The following is a 23,120-nucleotide window of genomic DNA, read 5'->3' as shown; positions in this document are numbered from 1 at the left end:
ATCCAGTTTCAGTAGAGCGGTTTGGAACCCTTAATTGATTATAAAAAGCAGCTTCTCGCTATATTTTACGACTTTACTCTAAAGTAATTAATGGTAAAACTGGAAGTAGTTTACTTCTACCATTTTTGGTTTTAGTAGAGATTATAAGGAGATGGAGTATATTTTTAGACTCTCAATTATTTACAGCAAACCTCTTCTCGCTATCTATTATGGGTTTTATTCTATGGTGATCACCGTTAAAATCAGAAGTGGTTGATTTTCTACCACTTCCGGTTTTAATAAAGAGATTGGAGTAAATGTGGATTATATTCTTGGGATTCTTAATTGATTCCACAAAACTACTTTTCTATAATGATCAACGTTAAAACCGGAAGTGATTTTCTGACACTCCCGATTTTAATAGAGAGTTTAGGTTACAAATGGAACGTATTCTTGGGGTACTTAATTGATAGAAGAAAACAGCTTTTCTCTATCTATTACCGTTCATTGCTCTTTAATGATTAGCGTAAAAAAACCGGAAATGATTAATTCCGACTAGTTCCGAATTTGATATTGCCTCCATCAACGAATTCGATTCCTAACCTTTGGCCCACTACATTCTGACCAAACTTGGCGGTGATGCATCAATTAGTTATTAATTTTTTCTTTGCCTCCCGGATTGAAAGACAGACAAAGTAAATATATAATGGCGTTTTGGTTAATATGTAATGGAGTTTCGGAAAATATGTAATGGAGTTTTACTAAATATGTATTGGAGTTTTGGTGAATATGTAATAGACTTTTGGTAAATATATAATGGACTTTTGGTAAATATACAAAGCAGTTTTGGTAAAATGTAATGAAGTTTTGGTAAATATATAATGGAGTTTTTATAAATATATCATAGTTTGGTAATATGAAATGGACTTTGGTTAATAGGTAATGGAGTTTTGATAAGTATATGATAGATTTTGGTGAATATGGAATGGGGTTTTGGTAAATATGTAATGGAGTTGTGGTACATATATAATATAGTTTAGTGAATCTGCAATAGAGGTTTGGTAAATAATAGAGTTTTGATAAATATATAATGGAGTTTGGTGAATATGTAATGGAGTTTTGGTAAATAGGAAATGGGCTTTTGATAAATATATAATAGAGTTTGGCGAATACATAATGGAATTTGGTAAATATATAATGGAGTTTTGGTAAATATGTTATGGAGTTTTGGTAAATATGTAATGGAGTTTTCGTAAATATATATATAATGGAGTTTTGGTAAATATGTTATAGAGTTCTGGTAAATATATAATGTAGTTTAGGTAAATATATAATGGAGTTTTGGCAAATATATATAATGAAGTTTTCATAAATATGTAATGAAGTTTTGGTAAATGTGTTATGGACTTAATATATAATGTAGTTTTGGTAAACATATACAATGATATTTTGGTAAATATCTAATGGAATTTTGGTAAATATATATTGATGTTTTGTTAAAGATATAATGGAGTTTTGGGAAATATACATTGGAGTTTTGGTAAATATATAATGGAGTTTTGGTAAATATGTGACGGAGTTTAAATAAATATGTGATGGAGTTTTGGTAGATATATAATGCAGTTTTGGTAAATACACAGTGGAGCTTTGTTGAATATGTGACAAAATTTTGCTAAATATATAATGGAGTTTTGATCAATATATATGGAGTTTTGGATAATATATAATGAAGTTTTGGTAAATATATAATTGTGTTTCGGTAAATTTATAATGGAGCTTTGGTAAATATACAATCGAAGTTTAGTAAATATGTAATGCAGTTTTGCTAAATATGGAGTTTTAGTAAATATATATAATGAATTTTTGGTAAATATGTTATGAGTTTGCAAAATATATACAATGAATTTTTGGTAAATATGTTATGAGTTTTGGTAAATATATATAATGGAGTTTAGTTGATTTTGAGTTTAATGTCCCTTCCAGCAGCGAGGCTATGAGACGGGACCTACTGATTAACGTGGAATCCGAACCACATGAGCTCCCGCTGGTAATTGAACCCGTGTCTTCCACGCCAAAGGCGCGTACGTTAACTGCTTAGCCACGAGGGAGCTCTATATATAATGAAGTTTAGATAAATATATAATGGGGGTTTGCTATATATATATAAAATGGAGTTTTGGTAAATATGTTATGGAGTTTTGGTAAACATATAATGAAGTTTTGGTAACCCAGACTCCTTAATTATTCATTATACTATTATATTGCTTCAGTGTCTATTAAGAAAGTAACTTGTGCATTGAACCCTAAAATTGACAAGAACACAATACAATTAGTAGCAGCAATATTGGCAGTCTTGAAAGCAGTTACTACTTCATGTACTATGTGTGACACAGGTAGCAAAAGACGAAGCAACAATTTTCAAGTTAGTAATGTGGTTTTAGTACATTTACAATACGTAAATAAATAATTTCTTCCAGTAAAATAAAAGCTATCAAACACTATTCGCAACGAACAACACATTTTTTTTTAAAGTCAGAAAAGTTATTTTCTTTCGAAGTTCTCGAGAACTATACATGAGAACTTCCTTCAAACATGTTGTATTGTTCAACTCGATATGATCTACCGACTAATTTATATGTCTTCTATTTGGACAATATTTTAGCTTGATGGAAATCAAAATTTAAGACTTATTGTCAATTTTAGGCTATGACTTATTAACCATAATACGTACTAGTATTACAACGAAGAGCTAAATAAGTGCATATTTTAGTAACAGTTTACTCTCAATAAGAGCATGGTTCTTGTAGAACATCAATTTTTAAGTTTACAAATTAGATCTTTTTTTCATTTTCTCGAAAGTACGCATGAGCTTTCAAACCGAACTCAGAAATGTTTGCTGAGAGGGGTCCAAAGTTTGAGAGGCTCTAATACTACAAGCATTACGTCTATGCAGTATTGAACCGTGTAATTCTACATCCGAAAACAAGCAAATAATTGCTAATTGCTGTCACCTATATTCTCAGACAAAATAATAGAACTAGATTATTTTTATAAGAAAAGGAGTACAGATGAAAAGTAAGATCAAATCTTTATGCTACATTCATAATTTCTCTGCTAAACGAGTATAGTTCTATTAAGGATATGTATAAGTATATGTTGAGTTACAAAATTTTGGGGTGGATCCGGTTGGGCCCTTGCTCACCTGCATCTTTTTTTCACTGAAGATTTATCAATTGGTATAGGTTTCATCTTTGGACATTTTTTTTCGTTAAACGCTAACAGTGTAGAATTTTCCAACCTACATCTTTTCCATATCAAAATCACACTTACCCTACACGTTTCCGTACCCAAATGTTCAAAATAACGGCAATAGGGTCAACATTAATATTTCAAGTTAGCATTTCTAAATTGCATTATACAAATGCAATCGAAACATTACAGCAATTTGATGGTACTTAATGTTACTCACGTGCTTGTGGTGTACGTGCCTCCATCTTGATTGGTACCATTTTTGTTGTACGAGTGGTTCCCACTGGTTATGACGACATGACTATTGACGCTGGTCGGCGGCTGTGAGCTGACGGGATGTGGTGGGATTCTAGTTACCCCAGCTTTGTTTACGTGACTTGGACTGACGGTGGAATCAGGTGCGGATGCCGGAGTATTCGGAGGCGCTTCATTTCCTGTTAAGGCATCAGCAAAGTACCTATTGAGGAAAAGAAAAAAATACTATTACTAATCCAACTCGGACATAATTCTTAGGTAGTTTTCCAAATCAATACGCTTTCGCATAGGTCATTCCTTATAGTCAGCCAAATTTAATTTCGATACTCATTGGCAGGATACTATGCAACTGTGCAATACCAAATCTTTCTTTCGTCTGATATACTTCCAGTAGCACTTTGCGCAGTTTCCAATTAATCTAATGCATATAGACATATTTTATATGAGCTATGAATTTGGGAAGGGTCTTAATTTGGCTTATCGAGGAATGTGACTTAGAAAAATGTATAATTTCTTGTGAAGAGGAGGCTGTATTAATTACCAAAGTGTAATATTGACATCTCAACTAGGAATATTTGATTAAAATAGGACTAAACTACACAAATGTTAAAGTACTTCCTGTGCCAATTGATATTGATGTGAAACTACACTGCTGCAAAACTTATGGACAAGATGAATAAAGTAACTTCAAATATTGCATAGACGATGTAAATTAATGAAAACACTGCAGCATGTTGCTAGAGTTCTGTCACACATGCACAAAGAGCAAGATATTACGTAGCATGACGATGACGTGCATGTAGTGCTGAATAGTTCCATTACCGAGCAGATAAAGGGACGAGACAGTGTGTGAATTAGAACTTTATAGGTACATTGTGGTGGTGTTACTCACAACAACATGACCCAGATACAACATATGGGGAACTTCACATGGTGAACAATTGTCGGGAAACTGAAAGGACAAAGTGTCACTAGGTAGACCAGGAGTTTCATATTGGCCATAGCATTGTTTCACATGAATAAGGAGCATTCCGAATCACAGGCAATGCTGTGCGAAGGAGAGGTAAGGGTTTATCATGGTAAATTACAAGAGAGAGCGACCACTATATTGTGAAACAGATAAGAAGGGACTGACATCAAACAGCGGATGCAATTGCAAATGCATCTAAGAGGACTGGAAGCCGCCCAATCTTACATAGGATAGTATCTTTATCCGATGTCCACTACGTTATATTCCGTTGAAACCAGACCATCGACGGCACTGATGAGGTGGTGTCAAGAGCAGAAGGACTGGACTAGAAGAAGTGGAGTCGTGTTTTCTTCTTTGATGAGAGGAGATTCAGAACGTACACTCATCTGGAGAGATGTGATAATGCACAATGAACGCAGGACCATTGTCGAACATGATCATTTTGGTGGTGTGATGTTCTTCTGTAAGAAGAAAAAAATGTTACATGTGCATACCGATCTCCCAATTTTTGAACGCGCTACACTCATCAGTCAACGTTATTCTGACGTGCGTCTTTTCAGAGGTGCAGTTCTGATCCAATTCTTCTTTATAGATAATAATGCGCAACCGCATTGAACAGCATGGGAGGCGGAGCTCTTGAAACAAGAGGATATTCGGTAAGTAGACTAACCTGCATATTCCTTCGACTTGAATTTCATCTTGAGAGTATATTTGGGATGCTATGGGAAGACATCTTGAAATATGTCCGGATACACCAAGGACCATCCAACAGTTTTGTCATCAGTGCTGGTGAAGTAATTGAACTCTGTACCATACAAAAACAACTCAGTACCACTTTATGAGCAGCATACTGCAGGGATACATCGCTATCCGTGGTGATCACAATACTTTTAAAGAACATTTTACTTCTGTAATATTAGGGGCGCATCATGAGCCACAGTGCTTTCAGTGTAAATTATTTCCTCTGCATAAAAGTCCCATTTAAAAATCCAATTTTAGTTTTTCTAATCATATGTTTCTTCCTGTTGATTCCTCTGTCGTACTGTAGCACTACTTTCTGTGTATGGTTCAAGTAGCACTAACGCATTCTACCACCTGGGACTGACACAGCACACTTACTTCCGTCCTTAAGGTTTGCACACCAATGTGTCAATATTCGACCAGTTAGTACAAGTAAAAGTAGAATATGATTACAATTAGAGTAATTCTATATCACAAAATTAGGAATTAGTCCTAGAAGCGACACTCCTATTAGCGACAGGAACTGTTATCTGTCCTATGAGCGACCGATTCATTTACATTGAGATGATGGAAGATGATATGATTCCATCTCGTAAAATATGTTTGCCTCTGGCGTTATTAGGGCCCGAACAACCTTGGTACGAAATATGTACGTGCCAGTGATACTGTTCGTCAAATATATTTTTCCTCTACTGTGAGTGCAAATAAAACTTATTTTAATTTTGAGTTAGATTTGACATAAAAAAATCAAATAACTTAACGAGACAACAGGGATATTTCCATGAAAAGTATATTCTTATGTAATTATTGAAAATCCACTTGTAATATCCCCTTTCTTCAAAAGTTCTGTTTTCTGTACTTAATTTGATTCAAATCTAATTACTCACTAAGCACAGTAGGCCTAATATATTTTATTTTGAAAAACTTAAACGTGTAACAGTTTCGCCAACTATCTACTTTTTAGACTTCCTAAGACACTATGAATAAAATGAAAAAAAATGTCAATGATAAAAGACAGCTTTTGAGATCCCTTACATCTGATTGGCTATTCTCAACCAATCCCACCAATTTCAATGCAGTTCACTCTAAACAATCCAAAAGGTAAACAAACTCTTTAAACTACCTTCCCCCCCTATTGTAAGCTACTAAAACGTAAACTAATTGCTTAATTTGCCTTCCTCTCTTGTTTTGACTTATACATAAAAGCTTGTCGTATAGCAATCTGAAATAATCCCTTATAACTAGACGAACTGTTAAGTCCTGCGAGAGATTTATAACTTGTGAAATAATTACTTCAAATACACCGTGTTTTTAGATTTCTTTGATATCCTTAAGTGGTGAACACCTTATTTCCATGTGCGCCCGATGGGAAGGCAGGGATCGCTCCCTGGCTCACGAAAATGTATACTTAATATAGCAAACCACGCATATTAAACACCAGATATACCAGACATGATACAGCAACTATGAAGATGCCCCTCCCTAGAAAATTTTCTTCGGGCGCCCCTACCTCTTTCTGATTTCTTTCTTATACCATAAACATATTCAATCTAAACTTATGCTCCGTATCATTTTAACATGAAATTTTTAATTATATTAGAATCATAGACAAAGGAGCTACTCTAAATGTTTAATTAGTTTTCCCCTTGATAGAGTCAATGTATTCATAGAAATTAATTCAAAAGTATAATATTAGGAAAAACGTATAAAAGATTGTTAATGTAATGAGAGCATTCTCACGTATTAAATTCAGGTAGAGCGAAATTTTTCATAGTACATTTTGTTAGGTTCTAAATCACATTAGCATGAAACAAGCTAAAGAAGAGAGAAACCTTATCTTCTTCCATTATCTTAGTATGAACGAATCGGTGACTCATAGGACAATTAAAAGATCGAATCGGTCGCTCATAGGACAGTTAACAGTTCTTGTCGCTAATAGGACTGTCGCAAGTGGGACGACACCAAAATGAGAACAAAATAACCTAATAACTATTCAAATAAATTGTCGAATTAGTAAATAGTTATTCAATCAATAAAGCAAATCTTGTCGAATACATTTTCGAATAGAGAATATGTTAATAATTTTAACAGTACTAATAGGGACGGAGTGAAATTGATGAATGCATTCGATAGAGCGAATGGAGCTAAATAACATATTGTAAAAGAAGAACTCTTGAGAAAACCAGTCTCAAGCATTTTCCGCAACTGTGACAGAACACATGGCTAGATTCCATTCGAATCACTTGTTAATTTGGGTTTCATTTGAGCTATGAAAATTATATTAATTGCAATACCATTTTCATTTATCAAATGCTTTTGATGCAAAGATAAATTTTCTTTCATTTGCTTTTCAGTAATAGAATATGTTTTTCATTACTGTGCAAATCATTTTAAAATAACATAATCTGACATGTGAAAATCTGATAATAAATCAACTGTTTATTTTCTTGGTCCATGTCAGACTTTTTCTATTTCATATCACGACTCGTTTTCATCAGATTCTCTTATAAACGGACAGACTTCATGAGTATTTCCCGGTTTGTAATAAGCTTATTGATTGTTGCTGCTTATTGCTTATAGTTGTTGTATATGTATATAACCTTCATTTTGAATTGTATTCTACTATGCAGCTTTTGTTATATTTGTATGTTTCATGTATTTCAAAATGCAATGTTACACCAATTTTATTCGTCTTTTATTCGTTTTTTACAAACTATTCTTTAATAGTTTAAAATTTTAACATTGTTTGCTGTATTTGACAAGTAGTATGGTCATAAAAATATTTCTATCAAAATAAAATAAAAAAAATTAAAAAAATATTTTTCCGCTGTCAGATCCTATTTATATTTATCTTTTCCTTTCCTTTTGCGGCCCCTATGTATTCCTCTCGCGAACCTCCTTGAAGTCCCGAATCTCAAGGCTCAGAAATCATGACCTACACAAATTTTTACATATAAATTCATATATTACATTAATCGACAGGGATAAGTGGATAGGAATAAACTTTGCTCTGGTTATCTACAACTAAACTATGCTCGTCTCCTGGGTAACACTAACTGTATCTCTACCGAATGCTACGCACATATTTCTTCCCATTTCACTAGCATTTGTTTAAAGTTCGTAAAGCATATAGGTCCAAGTGGCGGCGTTTGGGATTCTCATGTTCGATTTGCTTTCACTGAAGTCCCGGTTTAATAGGAAACCACTTACGCAAGCTACAACAGAAAACACTAACAAGTTACCTTCCTCTTTCTCTTTTTTATATTGCAAGAAAAGTGTACGTAACGGAAGTACTACATTCAAATGAAAATCCGACAGAACATTTAATAATACTTGTGTGGTTCGGAGGTAATGCGTATGTTAAAGTAATTACTGTGTGGACAATAATTGTGTGTGTGTGTGGTGTGTGCGTAGGTATGGGTGTATGTGTGTGTGTGAAATATAAATGGAGATACATACAACATAATTTTAACAATATTGATGTGTCAACTGCCCTAATACACACTTTCGTATTATAATTTGTAACAACCATTATTTGTATAAAGTGAAATATACTGAAAGTGAAATCCGAACCATACGTTAGAAACACTTAGAAGTAGCACTAAAGTCCGGCTCAAACCTCTTGACATCTGTCGAAAGCCAATGGTGTGCAGGTGCGACGTTGTCGGATTTCGCTTCCTTTCGTGTACAAGCATAACATGGAACATTAACGCGAGAAATTTAGATATTGAAAAAACAAATTCGTTCTTACAAATTTATTAACGCTATAGTAACATATAAGGACGTACCTTTGAAATTGCTTTCTCCTAATCGAGGAACAAAGCTATTAGACAACGTCGCCCAACTTGAATTGGACATTATCAAAAGGAGGACACGCCTTAAACGTCAGGAGGTTTGAGCTGGAGTGTACATACATAGTTCCAGGTTTTTCCGTCATTACGAAATTTTTCCGGGGACCTGATCGCTACCTCCCTTCCCGACGCAAATGGAAGAGACACTATGTATAAGAATTCATACAATAAAAAAATCTTTAGCTGTTTGTGCATGCTCCCTGGAGAAAATCTATATAAAGAAGCATTGGATAACACTGGATTAATTTATAATTCATTGAAAAAGAATATCATTTAAAGAAATATGTATATTTAACTCAACCATGGTATCTTCGCCTACGGTTAAATGAAAGCTGAAAGTCATAGTCTGTAGAATGTGTTTTCAAATGAGCACATTGCATGATTCGTTGTTGATAGACGGGAGGAAGAGCAGTTTGTGGAGGAAAACAAATGATAACATGTGTGCAAATTCTGAAAGGAAATCTGCAGTTCATCACGTTAGGGAATGTTTGCCAGATCTGATTACCTCTTCTACTATTATGTAAATGCATGCCTTCAGTTTTAGTTTCCTACTCTTTTAACACATAACCTAGAACAATTAGAGATCCAGTGGCGTCGACAGCGGCTCTGCAGACCCTGCGGCGCGAAAGGTGGAGGGGACCTCAGATGAATGGTTTCGTAGTATTCTCATTAGGAAACTTCTGTCCACCCATAATCGTTATATATTTTCAAGGATAAGATGTTTTTTTTTAATGAGTTCAAACGTATGGGGAAGATATAACGCTTCCATATTCAAAATAGAAAGTACTGTGCATTATTGTGGGACCTTGAATAAAGAGTTGAGAAAAAGACTTATAAAATGCTTCGTGTGGAGAATTGTGCTGTATGAGTCAGAAACATGGACATTATGCAAAAAAAACGATGAAAAACGACTGGAAGTTTTCGAAATGTGGATGTGAAGGAAAGAATTGGTTGGATCCAACGGAAAACGAATGGGAGGATGTTGGAAATGGTGTAGAAGAAAATAACCATTTTAGATATTGTTATTATTAAGAAGAAGAGAAACTGGTTAACTGGTTAGGACATTGGCTAAGAAAGAACTGTATCATGAGGGACATGCTAGAGGTGGCAAGAAAGAGAGGGAGAGGGCGAAGGAGACTACAATTAATGGACGATATCAAAAGAGAAAAATCATACATGAAGACGAAGAGGTAAGCGGAAGATCGTGGAGCATAGAAGCTTTTCAGTTGCAGCAAGTGACCTGCCACTAATGGAAGAATACCTATGATGATGATGTTTTCATAGGTCCAAATAAGAAAGAAAAAAGCAAACTAAAAATGATCATCATTGCTATCAGTTTAAATACTAGACATCCCTCCCAGACATAAATTGGCATATGTGATATGTGAAACGATCCTCGGAACACTTTGCTTCCTAATTTTATTCATGAATTTATTATTACCTCGTCACTTGCAAATCTGTTTTATAATTTCTACGGGAGAAGAAAATGTTTTGCAATTGATATACTAAAAGAGGTGAAAGATTGCTATGTTCACTATTAAAGTAAGAAAATTAGTGATAAAATGAAAGAACTTACATAACTTCGAATCTTGGAAACGAAAAATGGGATATTTGTGCCTCGTGTCAAATTTAAAGAATGCCTTTAAAGTGAAAAATCACTGGAGGCCACAAAGCCAGGGCTTGAACAAAGCTAGTTTCACGGCCACTGCAGAAATCCAGTCATAATATCAATAGCAAAAGAAAATGAAAATGAAATGAAATCTTTCAGTTTAACGTCCCTCAATTGTGTCCTTTAGATTAAGGGAGACGATGCTTAAGGCAAGTGAATGATGATAGAATAATTGGTGAACTGAGCATGTGGAGGGAATCGGAAGTACCCCGAGAAAACGCATGGACTCGTTGTTGTCCACCACAAACACACTTGGCCGGAAAATAAACCAGGAACCCCATACACCAAAGGTAAGCTCTCAACAACTGAGCCACCGTACCCCCCTAATGTCAACACAATGAATATAATTGGCAGTGATATACACAATGATATTATTAACAATGTGTTATAAAGTCAGTAACTTCCATTTTCAGCAACATGTCAAAACTAACGCAGAGACGAAAATAAAGATTTAGGTATATGTTACAAATTATACGCTAAAACAGTTATTTCGTAAATAAATTAACACAAACCACTGCAACGATAATTTGAAGCATCGGTATGTATCATATCTTCATATGACTTACTTCAATATATAAAAGGTATAATTTTCGCTGTTTTGATTTTGTTGAAAGTCGATTTCAGTAAAGACAAAATATAATTAACAGAAATATATCTGAAATTATATGCATATATAATAGGGCTGATAAATATTTTGTACCAACACAAATCCGGCAAATACAATTTTCTAGTTATTACTGAATTTTCACATTTCTAGTGAAGAGTGCAATGTGCACGTATTCGTGGTTTCGTAAAAATTTGCTCACGTCAGTGATTCATTATTTTATACCAACTGGAATATACTGAATTTCTTGAAAAATGGATTGGGTGTGGTTCTATCCATTTTCCTGCACCTTTGATGTAGCCACCCTGAAGTCCTGATCTGTCATCTTGCAACAATGCATTATGGGGGTTCGTAAAACAAAAGGTTGCTGCCACACGTTACGAGACTGTTGACGAACTTAAGGATGCTGTTCGATGTGTATTTACTGTCGTCACACCAGCAATATTGAGGAGAATTTCACATCACACATGGAAGAGAATCACTGTTATGAAAACGATGATGTACACACAGATACTCTGGAATAAATAGTACAGAATAGTCACAGTATCTCAAAATTGTTCTCCATCATGATCCTACATCAATACAATGCGACTATCTATGAATATATGGACACGTGATAGGGGGTAACGGAATTTTATGATCGCCTTGTAGACTAGTGGAGTGGGGATGAGACTGACAGAATGAAGACTACCCCCTCTTAGTATAGCAATGTCGAACATTGATTCTGCTAGTATGCAGTATATTCCATTTGTGATTCCCGATAATACGACTTTACTTACAATTTATCACAAGTATTGTACAGTCATTAAAAAAAGCTTGCTTCCCAGAAGCTTCCTTTAACCCTATACACAAGATTTCAACAAGTTGGTTATGTACTGAATTCCTCTTCTTTTAGGGGCTTTTTCTTGTCAGTATTAGAATGAAAATTTTAACGTCTGCGGGTGCGAATAAGAGCATTAAAAAGAAAACAGTTTGCTAAAGTTTTTTTTTCTTAAATGTATTGATCTGCTTAGCCGAATTGTTAGCGCACACGGCTTCGTAGTACGTAATCAATCCCAATTGGCCCACTAACATTTTCTGATGGCGATCCACCATAGTGAAAGGCCGCGATGTTTAGTGGTAGAGCGCTCTCTTCTGGTGCTCGGTGTCCCTAGTTTAATCCCATTTCACGACAAATGGGGTATGTGGTGTACGACCATCATTGTATGGATTTTTCGTGTCCTCCCGTTTTTGCTTCCACTTTCTTCATTCTACTATTTCGTTCTTTACCATCATCATCTCCCTTAGCCTCCAAGGCATAAGTTGGGTTGTAAAAGTGAAAGATTTCATTTATTTTTTTCAACATCATGAGGCAATAGGGGAACTACGTGAATTAAGAAGTAGTGACTTCATGTCCAGAAAGTCGGAAATAATGACGCCTAAAAGCTGATGCGCTGATCACGCATCATCCAGTTGAACGTGTTACATTTGGCTAGCCATACCAATTTATGGTTTGTGACAGCAGTAAGTTGAATACTTCTTTCTATCTTGCAGATTGCAGAGCATTGGAGAACGAACTGAAAGAGAATATTTTTTTCAATACCAGTATTAGTTATTGATTCAATAATTATTGCGTCAATAACTCATGACGCATAATTATTGAATCAATAACTGGTATTAAACAGAGTGTCAAGTTAGCCAAGAGGATAAGATAGGATGACTTCGCTAGGAAGTCAGGCAGAGTGACTGCAAGGATTTATCTCTGGGTTCTAATATTGCAGACTCCGTCCAGATAGCACGACCTTAAGGGATCCAAGAGCAGGGAGAATGTCCAATTGGGTCAATCGTACCTTAGGCGTAAGGTGCCGATACAGCCCAAAACAGCAGTTTAAAGGGCTCGAAAAGGTTTGCCGTCGAAACAAATCTAGGTGATCGCTGGAAAACCTAACGGGTGGAGAAGTTGCACTAGACTCTTGAGGTTAAAGGTTGGGCATGCGTGATAACCAAAAACTTTTCTGAAAAGGAACGAAATAGCTGTTACCATCCTGAAAAGAAAGTTGATTGGTATGCGCACGGCACAAGGGCCAAAGTCAAGTTGAGAAAAGTTAATCTTGGTGCAACCAAAGAAGTTGGGAATATCTGGGGAGTGATCGCCAGTTGGCCAGTGGCTACCGGTTACTATTTGATACCAAAATGTAACCATCCTATTAGGTACTGATCAACCCAATATGCTCTCTCTATGTCTTAAGGTTCCCGAGATAAGGCTCCTTAAATCTTCCGAAATCGAAACTTTTTTGGCCAATGTCTCGGGAACGGTAAGTCATAGAGAGATGATATTAGTGTTGATATTAATATTAGTTGATGATATTAGTATCTCGGGAACGGTAAAAGTGAAGCGAATTCCATCACTTTCTCAGATAGTTTTTGGTGCTCTATCGAATAGACAACTCAAAATTGAAAAAAATCACAAATAACAGACAAACACACACATACACACAGACATAGAGAATTCAGTAACGAACTCTTTAAGTTCGTTGATAAACTTACAGAGAAACGTTTATTATCATATTCAAAGGAATACAACTGAAATAATAGCAATCTCCAATTGAATAATGCATGTCGTAGTTTCTCTTGCGAAAGTGATAACTAGAAATCAGATGCTCAGTGTTAGATTTAATATACATAAAAATGAAGTGCTGAAGTTAATTTGCTTCAATTTCAGCAAACTTAGGCTATTTCTCTCTATATTCTCTATATTATTGCTTGAATGTCTAATAGTATTGACTATTCTTTGCATTTTCTTCAAAATCAGGACTTAATTGACATAATTACATAGACATATTCTTTGGAGAAAACTATGTCAGTTCCAATAATAAATTAGACAAAAAGAAAAAGAAGGAAAGTAAGCACATAAAAGAACAAGCTAAACGAACAAAGAACGAATTAAGGACGAAATAAGTTGTGCACAAAATGAAAATACTGTATCCTCCTGACGCCCAGAAGAAATCGACTACATGAAGCAGGAAGAATCTTAACTGCTGTCCAACTGCACAACATAAGGCTCTTCTGCTTTTGTTTGTCTGTGGAAGCAAAATTTGAAGCATAGAAATGACCCTACGAAAGGTTTCAACTCAGCAAAGCTCAAAATATCCGCGGAAATGAACGGGCAAATGTAATTTTTTTGTAGAGCCGGCTCTACGCGGAGTGTCAGGAAGATAAACCAAACGAATTTGATCTCCTTATTCTTTTCTGATTTAAATATGTGTCGATTACATCCCTCGCGAGAGATATATTTTTTTAAAAAAGTATTATACGATCAAAGTCATAATTTAGGAACATAATTGACAACTTCAAAACTACTTTTGTTATGTGCAATCACAACTATTATTGTTTTTTTTTACAAACTACTAAAATGTATTAAATTAAAATATATTTAATAATTTATACTATTCATGTGACCAATAATTTCTTTCCTTGGGCATCCATGTATGTAAAGTACTGAAAGATTTTGGGTTTTTGTATGAAATTATACATTACAAATAACATCTTTACTCTCTTTTCCCTCAAAAGACGTTTTCTAACAAACAAGGGTGACGTGTTTCCAGGTAGATTATTTGAATATTATCCATTACTAGTGTTAATTACCCACTTCGCTGGGTTAAAATAAGAAAAATTACTAACATGTTCCGTTAGTCAGTCACTTTTTACTATTACTGAAGCGCTCTTTCATCAATGATTTTTTTTTTTTTTTTTTTTGTCTTGCAATCTTCAACCAGAACATATATATTTTCGGGATTTCCAAGTCGAAACATTGTCATATAAAGTTGGCTATGTGAGAAGCAAGAGATTTATATTTCTCCTTCTCCCTCAAGTTGCGAGCTGAATTTGGAATTAGAACGCATCGAAATTATCACTGTTTATCTCAGTAACCCCGAAAACTGTGGATTCGACACTAATATCGGTCATTTTCGATCGTTTGAGATCATTTTTATATATATCTCCCTCCTTTCGCTTTCTTAAGTTGCGCCGTCAAAGTGAAATGATAAAAATTCATCCCAGATCTGAACCTCATTTATGTTGAAAATTTGATCGAGATTGGTACGGTGGTTCAAGAGTTATTAAGTCACACATATAATTACTTTCACACACACACACACACACACACACACACACACACACACACATATATATATATATATATATAAGTTCACTTGCTATACATTGAAAAAAATGAAAAAATTAAATGAAATTTTTAAGTTTTACGTCCCACGATAATGCCGGTGAGGCTAAAAGAGACGGTGATTATGAGAAATGAGTGAAATGAAGAAAGTGGGAGGAAACGGGAGAACCCCGAGAAAACCCACGAGCACGGTGTTTGTACACCACAAAGTCCACATGGCGCGAGCTAGGATCGAACCCGGGACCCCAAGCACCGGAGGTGAACGCTCTACCACTGAGCCACCGCGCCCCCCTTGCTATACATTAAGTGTTATGTTCATTATTTTGAGTTAGATTGTATTACCTATTTTGCTGTCTATTCTCTTGAATTAGGCTTTAGGAATTAGATTTCAGGGCCTTCGGCGTCTAAGGCCATTTAGCCCGTCACGTTTGAGGGATGACGTCCCTCGGCAAGCACACTATCCGGGGGAAGGGAAGGAAGGAAGCAGCTTGGGACCTATAAGTTAGGTAACACCCCAGCATTTGCCTGATGTGAATGAGGAAAGCCTAGAAAAATCTCATTCCGGGTGGCTGGTCTGAAATAGCGTTTTACACTTTTTCGAGTGGGTGTCCTCACCGGGAATTGGACCCGGGAATTGAACCCGGGATCGTTCCCAACGAAGGCGAGAGCGTTAGCGACTCTCTTGACTTATAAGTGCCTATTTGCTTGTATATTTTTCCATGTTTTAGTGTCTAAACATCCGATCTCAGCGGTAAACAACCACCTACACCAGTGGTTCCTCTGAGGAGGCGTGAGCAGCAAGCAAGGGGGTGCAAACTACTGACAAATAAATTCTGAAATTATGAATAAAACACTAGGAGATTTACAATTAAGCTTCAATAAACTACAGGTCTGATATTTTGTCTTTCTCATAGGAAGTAGGAGGGTATGAAGTATGCAGGGTTTACGAAAGGAGGTCGCCAGCTAAACAGGATTGGTAACCATTGATCTATACGGAAAAATTACAAAAAATCAAGCATATAATGATAAAGAATTCTTTAACTTGTAAGTTAAAAAAATATATAAAAGAAACGTGATTGTAGTGTAGATACTTGTTTGCTGTGAATTATACATGTTGTTATTGATATATGGTAATTAATTTTGGCATATATTTCATTCACTTGCATATACATCAATCATGAGATCTCCGTGTCTGCTCTGTGTACTAGTCCAAATTATAGCCTTTCGTTTTTGTTCCGCTGGGTAGAAGAAACAGCTTCTGACATCGAGCTGTCAGCCAAGACCATAATTCATCAGTGAACCTCCGTAGTTCAGGTGCTATTCATTACAACTCATTTACCATGTTTGTCAGCGAATCTTTTCTTCTTGGCGGTGACTCCACTGAAGCCAAGTGTGGGGATTCCCAGGCTGTTCGACCTCAGAGGGAAAAAATGATGCAGCACTGCGGCGGGAGATCGTGGACTACAGTTGGGGTCAACCCCTATGATACAGTAGTATAATGGAGATGATTTTGTGTCTGTATGTGAGTGACTGAGGCACTCTTTTTGCTTCTGACACAATAAAGACATCCGTTTTAGATGAAGGAACAAAATGAGCAAGTAAATTATTTTGTGTCATAGTGTTATGATGAAGCAGAAGTTTATTGTTGACTTGTCTTCTTTCTTTCAGGGTTGTTCATAACGAAACATGTTGATGACAACTTCGTTGCTTGTTTCTCATATCAAAATATGCATCAACATTGCAACAATGCAAAATTTCAATAGAAATGTTAATAATTAAATTTTGTGTCATGTTACTTACTTCTAAAGAAAAATACATCTAGATGCATTCTCTCCACACGTGAGCACGTACATACTTGAATATCTTTTTTAAATACCTGTTTTTCATTCTGAACTAAGCACGCGTTATCAGTTATTTTTTCATCCTAAGCTTTGTTCTAAATGCACATAACAAAATTTCTTTGTTATTATTGGGATAACACAGTGAGATTTGTGAGATTGTGCTGTTAGTAGACATCCATCCGTCCATTACTCCGCACGATAACTCTTGAACGAATGCTTTCTCAATTGTTTTCTGTAATAGATGCCTCGAGCAATTACCTCGAACGAGTTCGATAATAGAGTCAATCCATTAATAACTTAATGATTACGATGACTATCTACATTGCATATCCCATATATGTAAGATATTTTTTTTCAATTATGTTTTGGCAATACACTGATCTGCCACTGAATCCGGTACACCAACCTAGTACCGTGTCAGTTTCCATCTGTCCTTGAGAACTGCAGCGACACGGTAAGATAATATCTCCATCTACTTCTGGATATTGTCTCAAAATATTACAAATCATGTGTCCTCCACAGTGGCCTAGAGCTGGTCCATATTTACCGGTGCAGGCTGTCTGGTCCGTCCAATCCTTTCCACAAGATCCTACAAATGTCCCACTGAATTCAAATCTGGACTACTGGGGTGCCACTGCATTAACTAGAAGTCGGTAGAATGTTCCTCGAACCACTCTACCGTTGTCTGAAACCCGTGGGCTGGAGAATTGTCTTGCTGGGAAATGCCCATCCCATTGACACGTATCTTGGCTATAAATGGGAGTACATGTTCCCCCAGAATGTCCACATACCGGTTGGTTCAAGAATCCTTTTACGAGGATTAATGGTCCCAGTGATGCCAAACTGAAGACACCTCAGGTCATAATAAACCCCTACCACTTTGAAGTGTACCAACCTGACATGCGGGAGCTATGGCTACATGCTGTTGTCGTCAGCTTCGGACTCTCCCATCATTGCGATACAATTAGAACAGTTACCTTATCACTCCAGGCTACCCGTTTCTAATACCTGTGACTTCGAGCGAATACAAGGCGTTAAGTTCGATTGAGGTCTATGAGCAGGAGTACACAGGTTGGCCTGCGGCTTCTGAAACTAAGACAATCCAGGGAACGTTAAAAGGTCCGTACTCTAGCACTTCGGATGGAACCCTTATTACACTGGAATGTGATTTGCGACAGGGTTTGGCTCCTATTGATTTGTACGATACGGCTTAATGACGCCATCCACGTTCATTGAGAGCGCACTAACCTTTGCACAGTGACCAGTTCCCGGATATCTTCCCTGCATTTGCATAATCTCGACGCTTCCATGCAACTGTGATACAAGAGAAACCCAGTTAATTCACAATCTCTATAATGGAATGTCCCATTCGTCGAGCTGCTCTCGGTCGAACACGTCTACATCTCCCGTTTTTGCCATTCCGCTTGCCACGATTACTGCATCTTGCAGCCACAGGTCTTGCATATTTATATTCCTAATGCGAGTAAGTAAGGCAACGTACATGTCGGCGTGCCAATTCGGTGAGATGTGCCTAATTCGGTGGAACGTTAGTGTAGATGCCTAAAGAGATTACTTCGTCCGAGTTCGTTAATGGAATAAATTCCTTAACGTATTAACGTGTAACGGTGGCTATCTATAGCCCATATCACACAAATGCAAGAAAAATTTACAATTTCTATTTTCTCCAACATACAGCTAGAGCAACTACATATAGCTAGAGTTCGTTAATGGAGTCAATCCGTTAACATAGTAACGCGTAACGATAACTTTAAAGTTTGCTATTTATAGCCCATATCGCATACATGCAAAGAATTTTTCAGTTCTGTTTTCCGTAGTAGATACTTTATTACCTCTAACGAGCTCCTTAACGGAGTCAATTAGTTAACAACTTAACGGGTAATGGTTATCTTAACGTGGCAGTTTCTAGCCCATACATATATTTTGCATGGTTTTCTCTATCTTTCCAGGTTATTATTATTATTATTATTATTATTATTATTATAGTTAGGTATTGTATATGACATAACTGAAATTTGATTGTTATACAGGATGTTCAGAAAGTAACTATATAGTGCATAACTTGCCGTATTTGATTTTCCATAAACCACTTTAAACAACTGAAATTAACTCGAAGCTAAACTTTAATGTCATGGAAGTGCTGGAAGTGATCAACTTGCACTTGAAGACACAGTTGCACACTTTCTGCATGTTCTTGAAGGCATTGTGGTACTCCATAGTTACTTTCTGAACACCCGGTATAAAGATACTGTACAATGGTCAAGAAAAGTTATAGATTTTATATTCAAAGCCCGTGGTCCCAGATTCGATTCTCGATATAAGAAAATTAAAATTTGAACGCATTACGGTGGTTCGGATTTCATCTTAAACTAGATCCACGTCTTATACATTCTCTGACTCTCGCTGAAAAATTCACGTCTTATACATTCTCTCGCTGAAAAATAACTCTAAAGTTCAAAGAGAAAACAATATTCAATCAATAGCTTGATTTTAAAAATGATAGTTCATATGTTTACTTACATAAGATACTTGTTGGAACTAAACTAGAATTTTGATCAGTCATTTGGAACAGTGTCTGTAATGAACTAAGAAGCACAATAGAAATGGCTCAAAAATATTTTGTTAGGTACTGTGTTACAGTATAACATTAAAACATATTATTACTCTTATAATTATGGATACATATTATTACTCTCATAATTATGAATACTGGCTAAGTTACAAGTAGTATATGCGTCAGGGCTTCTTCCTGACCTTGATAGGGACACTCGTGATGGTGTTAATATAAGATTGTGTTCTCGAGAATTTGTCGACCCATTTCCCATTGGTAGTTACAAGCATTTCCTCTTCCATGTGGATGGCATGCAACTACACACAATGCGTATTACTTCATTTGGCATGAGATCTCATCTTGGTTCCTCAAACAAATTATCGTTTGTTATTAATCGCTGGTTTTATATATGCTCATTTAAGCTCGCGTTTTGTTCCTAGAATTACTATAAACTTTTTTTCTAATTACGAAACCTCTTGTGCCGAAATTGAATGATACTCCTAAAGCAAGGAATTTTTGGTTCCGGTACAGTAGAGCAGGTTAGTACAGGAATATGTTTCGGCAATAGTCATCTGGAAAGTTTATTTTCACACACTTTTGGAAGCCTATAACTCCTAAACTACCGGTACTCATTGCTGAGTAGGTTGATTCGAATTTTTTGTTTCGTTTTCAGTTGTAAAATCACCTCCTGAAGTTTGTTTTCATAGTTCGTGATCACCCAGTATATTCTATAGTCCACTCCAGACAACTAACCACAAGTATTTTGCATTTAACATCTTCCTTTCTTACATGTGGGTGGTCAGAAAGCCTTAACAAAGCAAGGAAATATAGCCACACCCATTTGACATAAGGAACTTCATCTTTTGTGCAATTGATACGCATAAATTGAAAAGAGTAAGATACTTTTTACTTGTATAACTCTCACTATGCGACATAATACAATAATCTGAAAGAAAATTTGAAATGCTGAAAGAAACTCATTAATATAAGCTCGTGGGAAATGAGATAACATTAAAAAAAAATGAAGGTATGCGATGCTTTAACAGTCATCACTGTATACTATTTAAACAAAAGTTCAACTTCAACCATTTTATTTCTAAAGGAGGATTTACTAATGTAACTGTTTGTATAGCGTCATATTTAATGAAATGAAGAAGGTTGTAATTCGTTTCTGTCGTTGCCAGAAAGGGAGAAACCTTTCGAATCAATTGCGTGTTAAATTCCCTCCTAGTGAATTGCTAATGGAATGGGTAAACAAAAACTGATTCACAATGGACATTTTTACAGATTAGAAAAAAAAATATTATTTTTGTTTTTCATCAAAAAACTTAGTGTTCAACGAACTTAAAAAGTTCGTTACCGAATTCCCTATGTCTGTGTGTTTGTCTGTCTGTTATTTACTATTTTTTTTTCAATTTTGAGCCCTACATTTGATAGAACATCAAAAGCTATCTGAGAAAGTGATGAAATTTTTCGCGTCACTCTTACCATTCTTGAGATGTTGGCCGAGAAATGGTCGATTTCCTTAGATTTAAGGAGCCATATCTCGGGAACCATAAGTTATAGAGAGATGATATTGGTATTGATCAATGCCTAAGAGGATGGTGAATATTCTGGTATCAAATAGTAACCGGTGACTACAGTCCAACTGGCCACCAGGTAATATCGATACCAAAAAGTTTACCATCCTCTTAGGTATTAAGTAACACTATCATCTCTCTATGACTTATCGTTCCCGAGATATTGGTCAAAAAAGAGTTTCGATTTTGGAGATTTAAGGAGTCATATCTCAGGAACTTCAAGTCATAGAGAGATTGCATTGGTGTTGATCAATACCTAAGAGGATGGTAAACATCTAGGTATCAAATAGTAAACTCCCAGATATTGGCCAAAAAAAGTTCGAATTTCGGGAGATTTAAGGAGGCATATCTCGGGAACCGTAAGTCATAGAGAGATGATATTTTGCGAGAAACAGAAGGTGCGGATAAAAAGTTTTACATGTAGGAACAATCACAGTTATCCTTTCTGCTTCATCTCTCCATTCATTTTAAGTTCGTTCTGGCATTGCATTTGGAGCATTCTCAACTGGTCATCACTGAATTCTTTATATCTGTGTGTGTGTGTGTGTCAGTCTGTCTCTCTGTTATTTGCAAATTTCCCAATTTTGAGCCCTCCATTCGATGGAGCATCAAAACCTATCTGAAAGAAGTGATGAAATTCTTTGTGTTACTCTTACTGTTCCCGAGATACTAGCCAAAAATGTTTCAATTTCGAGAGATTTAAGGAGCCATATCTCAGGAACCATAAGCCAGAGAGATGATATAGGTGTTAATCAATACCAGTATTGATTCAATACCAATACCATACTGATTCAATACTGATTCAATAATTATTGCGTCAGTAGATATTGACTCAATAGTTATTGCGTCATTAGACAATTTAATCAAATAAATTTAATTTACAATTTTATATAAATTTCGAAAAAAAAATTCTTTTTAAGCTCGTTCTGGCAGTGCTTTTCGAGTTTTTTGCTGTTTATAGAAAGTGGATAAAATACCATAACGATAATATTTTCTTTTCAAGTCTTAGATTTGATTATTGGACAGGGTCTTTCTAAATGAAGAAAGTTTTATCCTAAGAATTATCAGATAAGTATCTAAATATAGCCATGAATCTTCAATTAAAGCGTAAGGTACAATATTTTCTCATGGTGATTTTGCAGAAAGAAGAAAAAGTATGTGTTAAGGTGAAACTCTTAGATTTGATCATCAAAATGTGTCTTGTACTTAAATTTTTGCCTCCTTATGCAACACGTAAGTTTACGGGCAAATTACCATTATTCTGAACTACGTCCGGGGTTTGAATCTGGTACAGTTGCATAGTTCATCATACAAGAACAACCCTCACAGTATAAGCCCTTTCTCACCACAGTATTTCGCTTCTAAGAGAACTGGATTACACGACAACACCATCCTACCACGGCATATTTAATGTTGTTGTTGTGAGATGATATAAGTTCCTTCAATGTGAAAACAAACAACAATTCTGAAGTTTGAATATCAAAGTGAAAATATTAATAGCAAAGTATTATTTTAAAAAAATAACAAACACGATATTGAAATTTATACTACAAATAGTAATCTTGTCTCAATATGCCTAATGAAATTTAAAATAATGTAATCTAAGTATATATGTAATTTCTTTCCTAATCATAAACTATTGTCATATTTGTT

General features: G+C 35.6%; 1 protein-coding gene and 1 long non-coding RNA gene across 7 annotated transcripts in view; one reads left to right on the top strand and one right to left on the bottom strand.

Moving 5' to 3' along the window:
- The window catches only part of LOC145662678 (uncharacterized), a 481,436-nt gene that overhangs the window by 129,534 nt on the left and 328,782 nt on the right, over positions 1-23,120 (bottom strand). For all 6 annotated transcript variants that reach the window (XM_081728499.1, XM_081728500.1, XM_081728495.1 and 3 more), the window contains one exon: positions 3,449-3,685. In XM_081728499.1, the coding sequence (XP_081584625.1) occupies positions 3,449-3,685 (237 nt within the window). The remainder of the gene's footprint in view (positions 1-3,448; positions 3,686-23,120) is intronic.
- The window catches only part of LOC145662679 (uncharacterized), a 199,594-nt gene that overhangs the window by 162,841 nt on the left and 13,633 nt on the right, over positions 1-23,120 (top strand). The window lies entirely within an intron of this gene.

The sequence above is a fragment of the Thermobia domestica genome, chromosome 10 (assembly GCF_964235325.1).
Source record: "Thermobia domestica chromosome 10, izTheDome1.hap1.1, whole genome shotgun sequence".
Classification (NCBI taxonomy): domain Eukaryota; kingdom Metazoa; phylum Arthropoda; class Insecta; order Zygentoma; family Lepismatidae; genus Thermobia; species Thermobia domestica.
The sequence above is the reverse complement of the archived record's forward strand: the minus strand, read 5'-3'. Positions and strand labels throughout refer to the sequence as shown.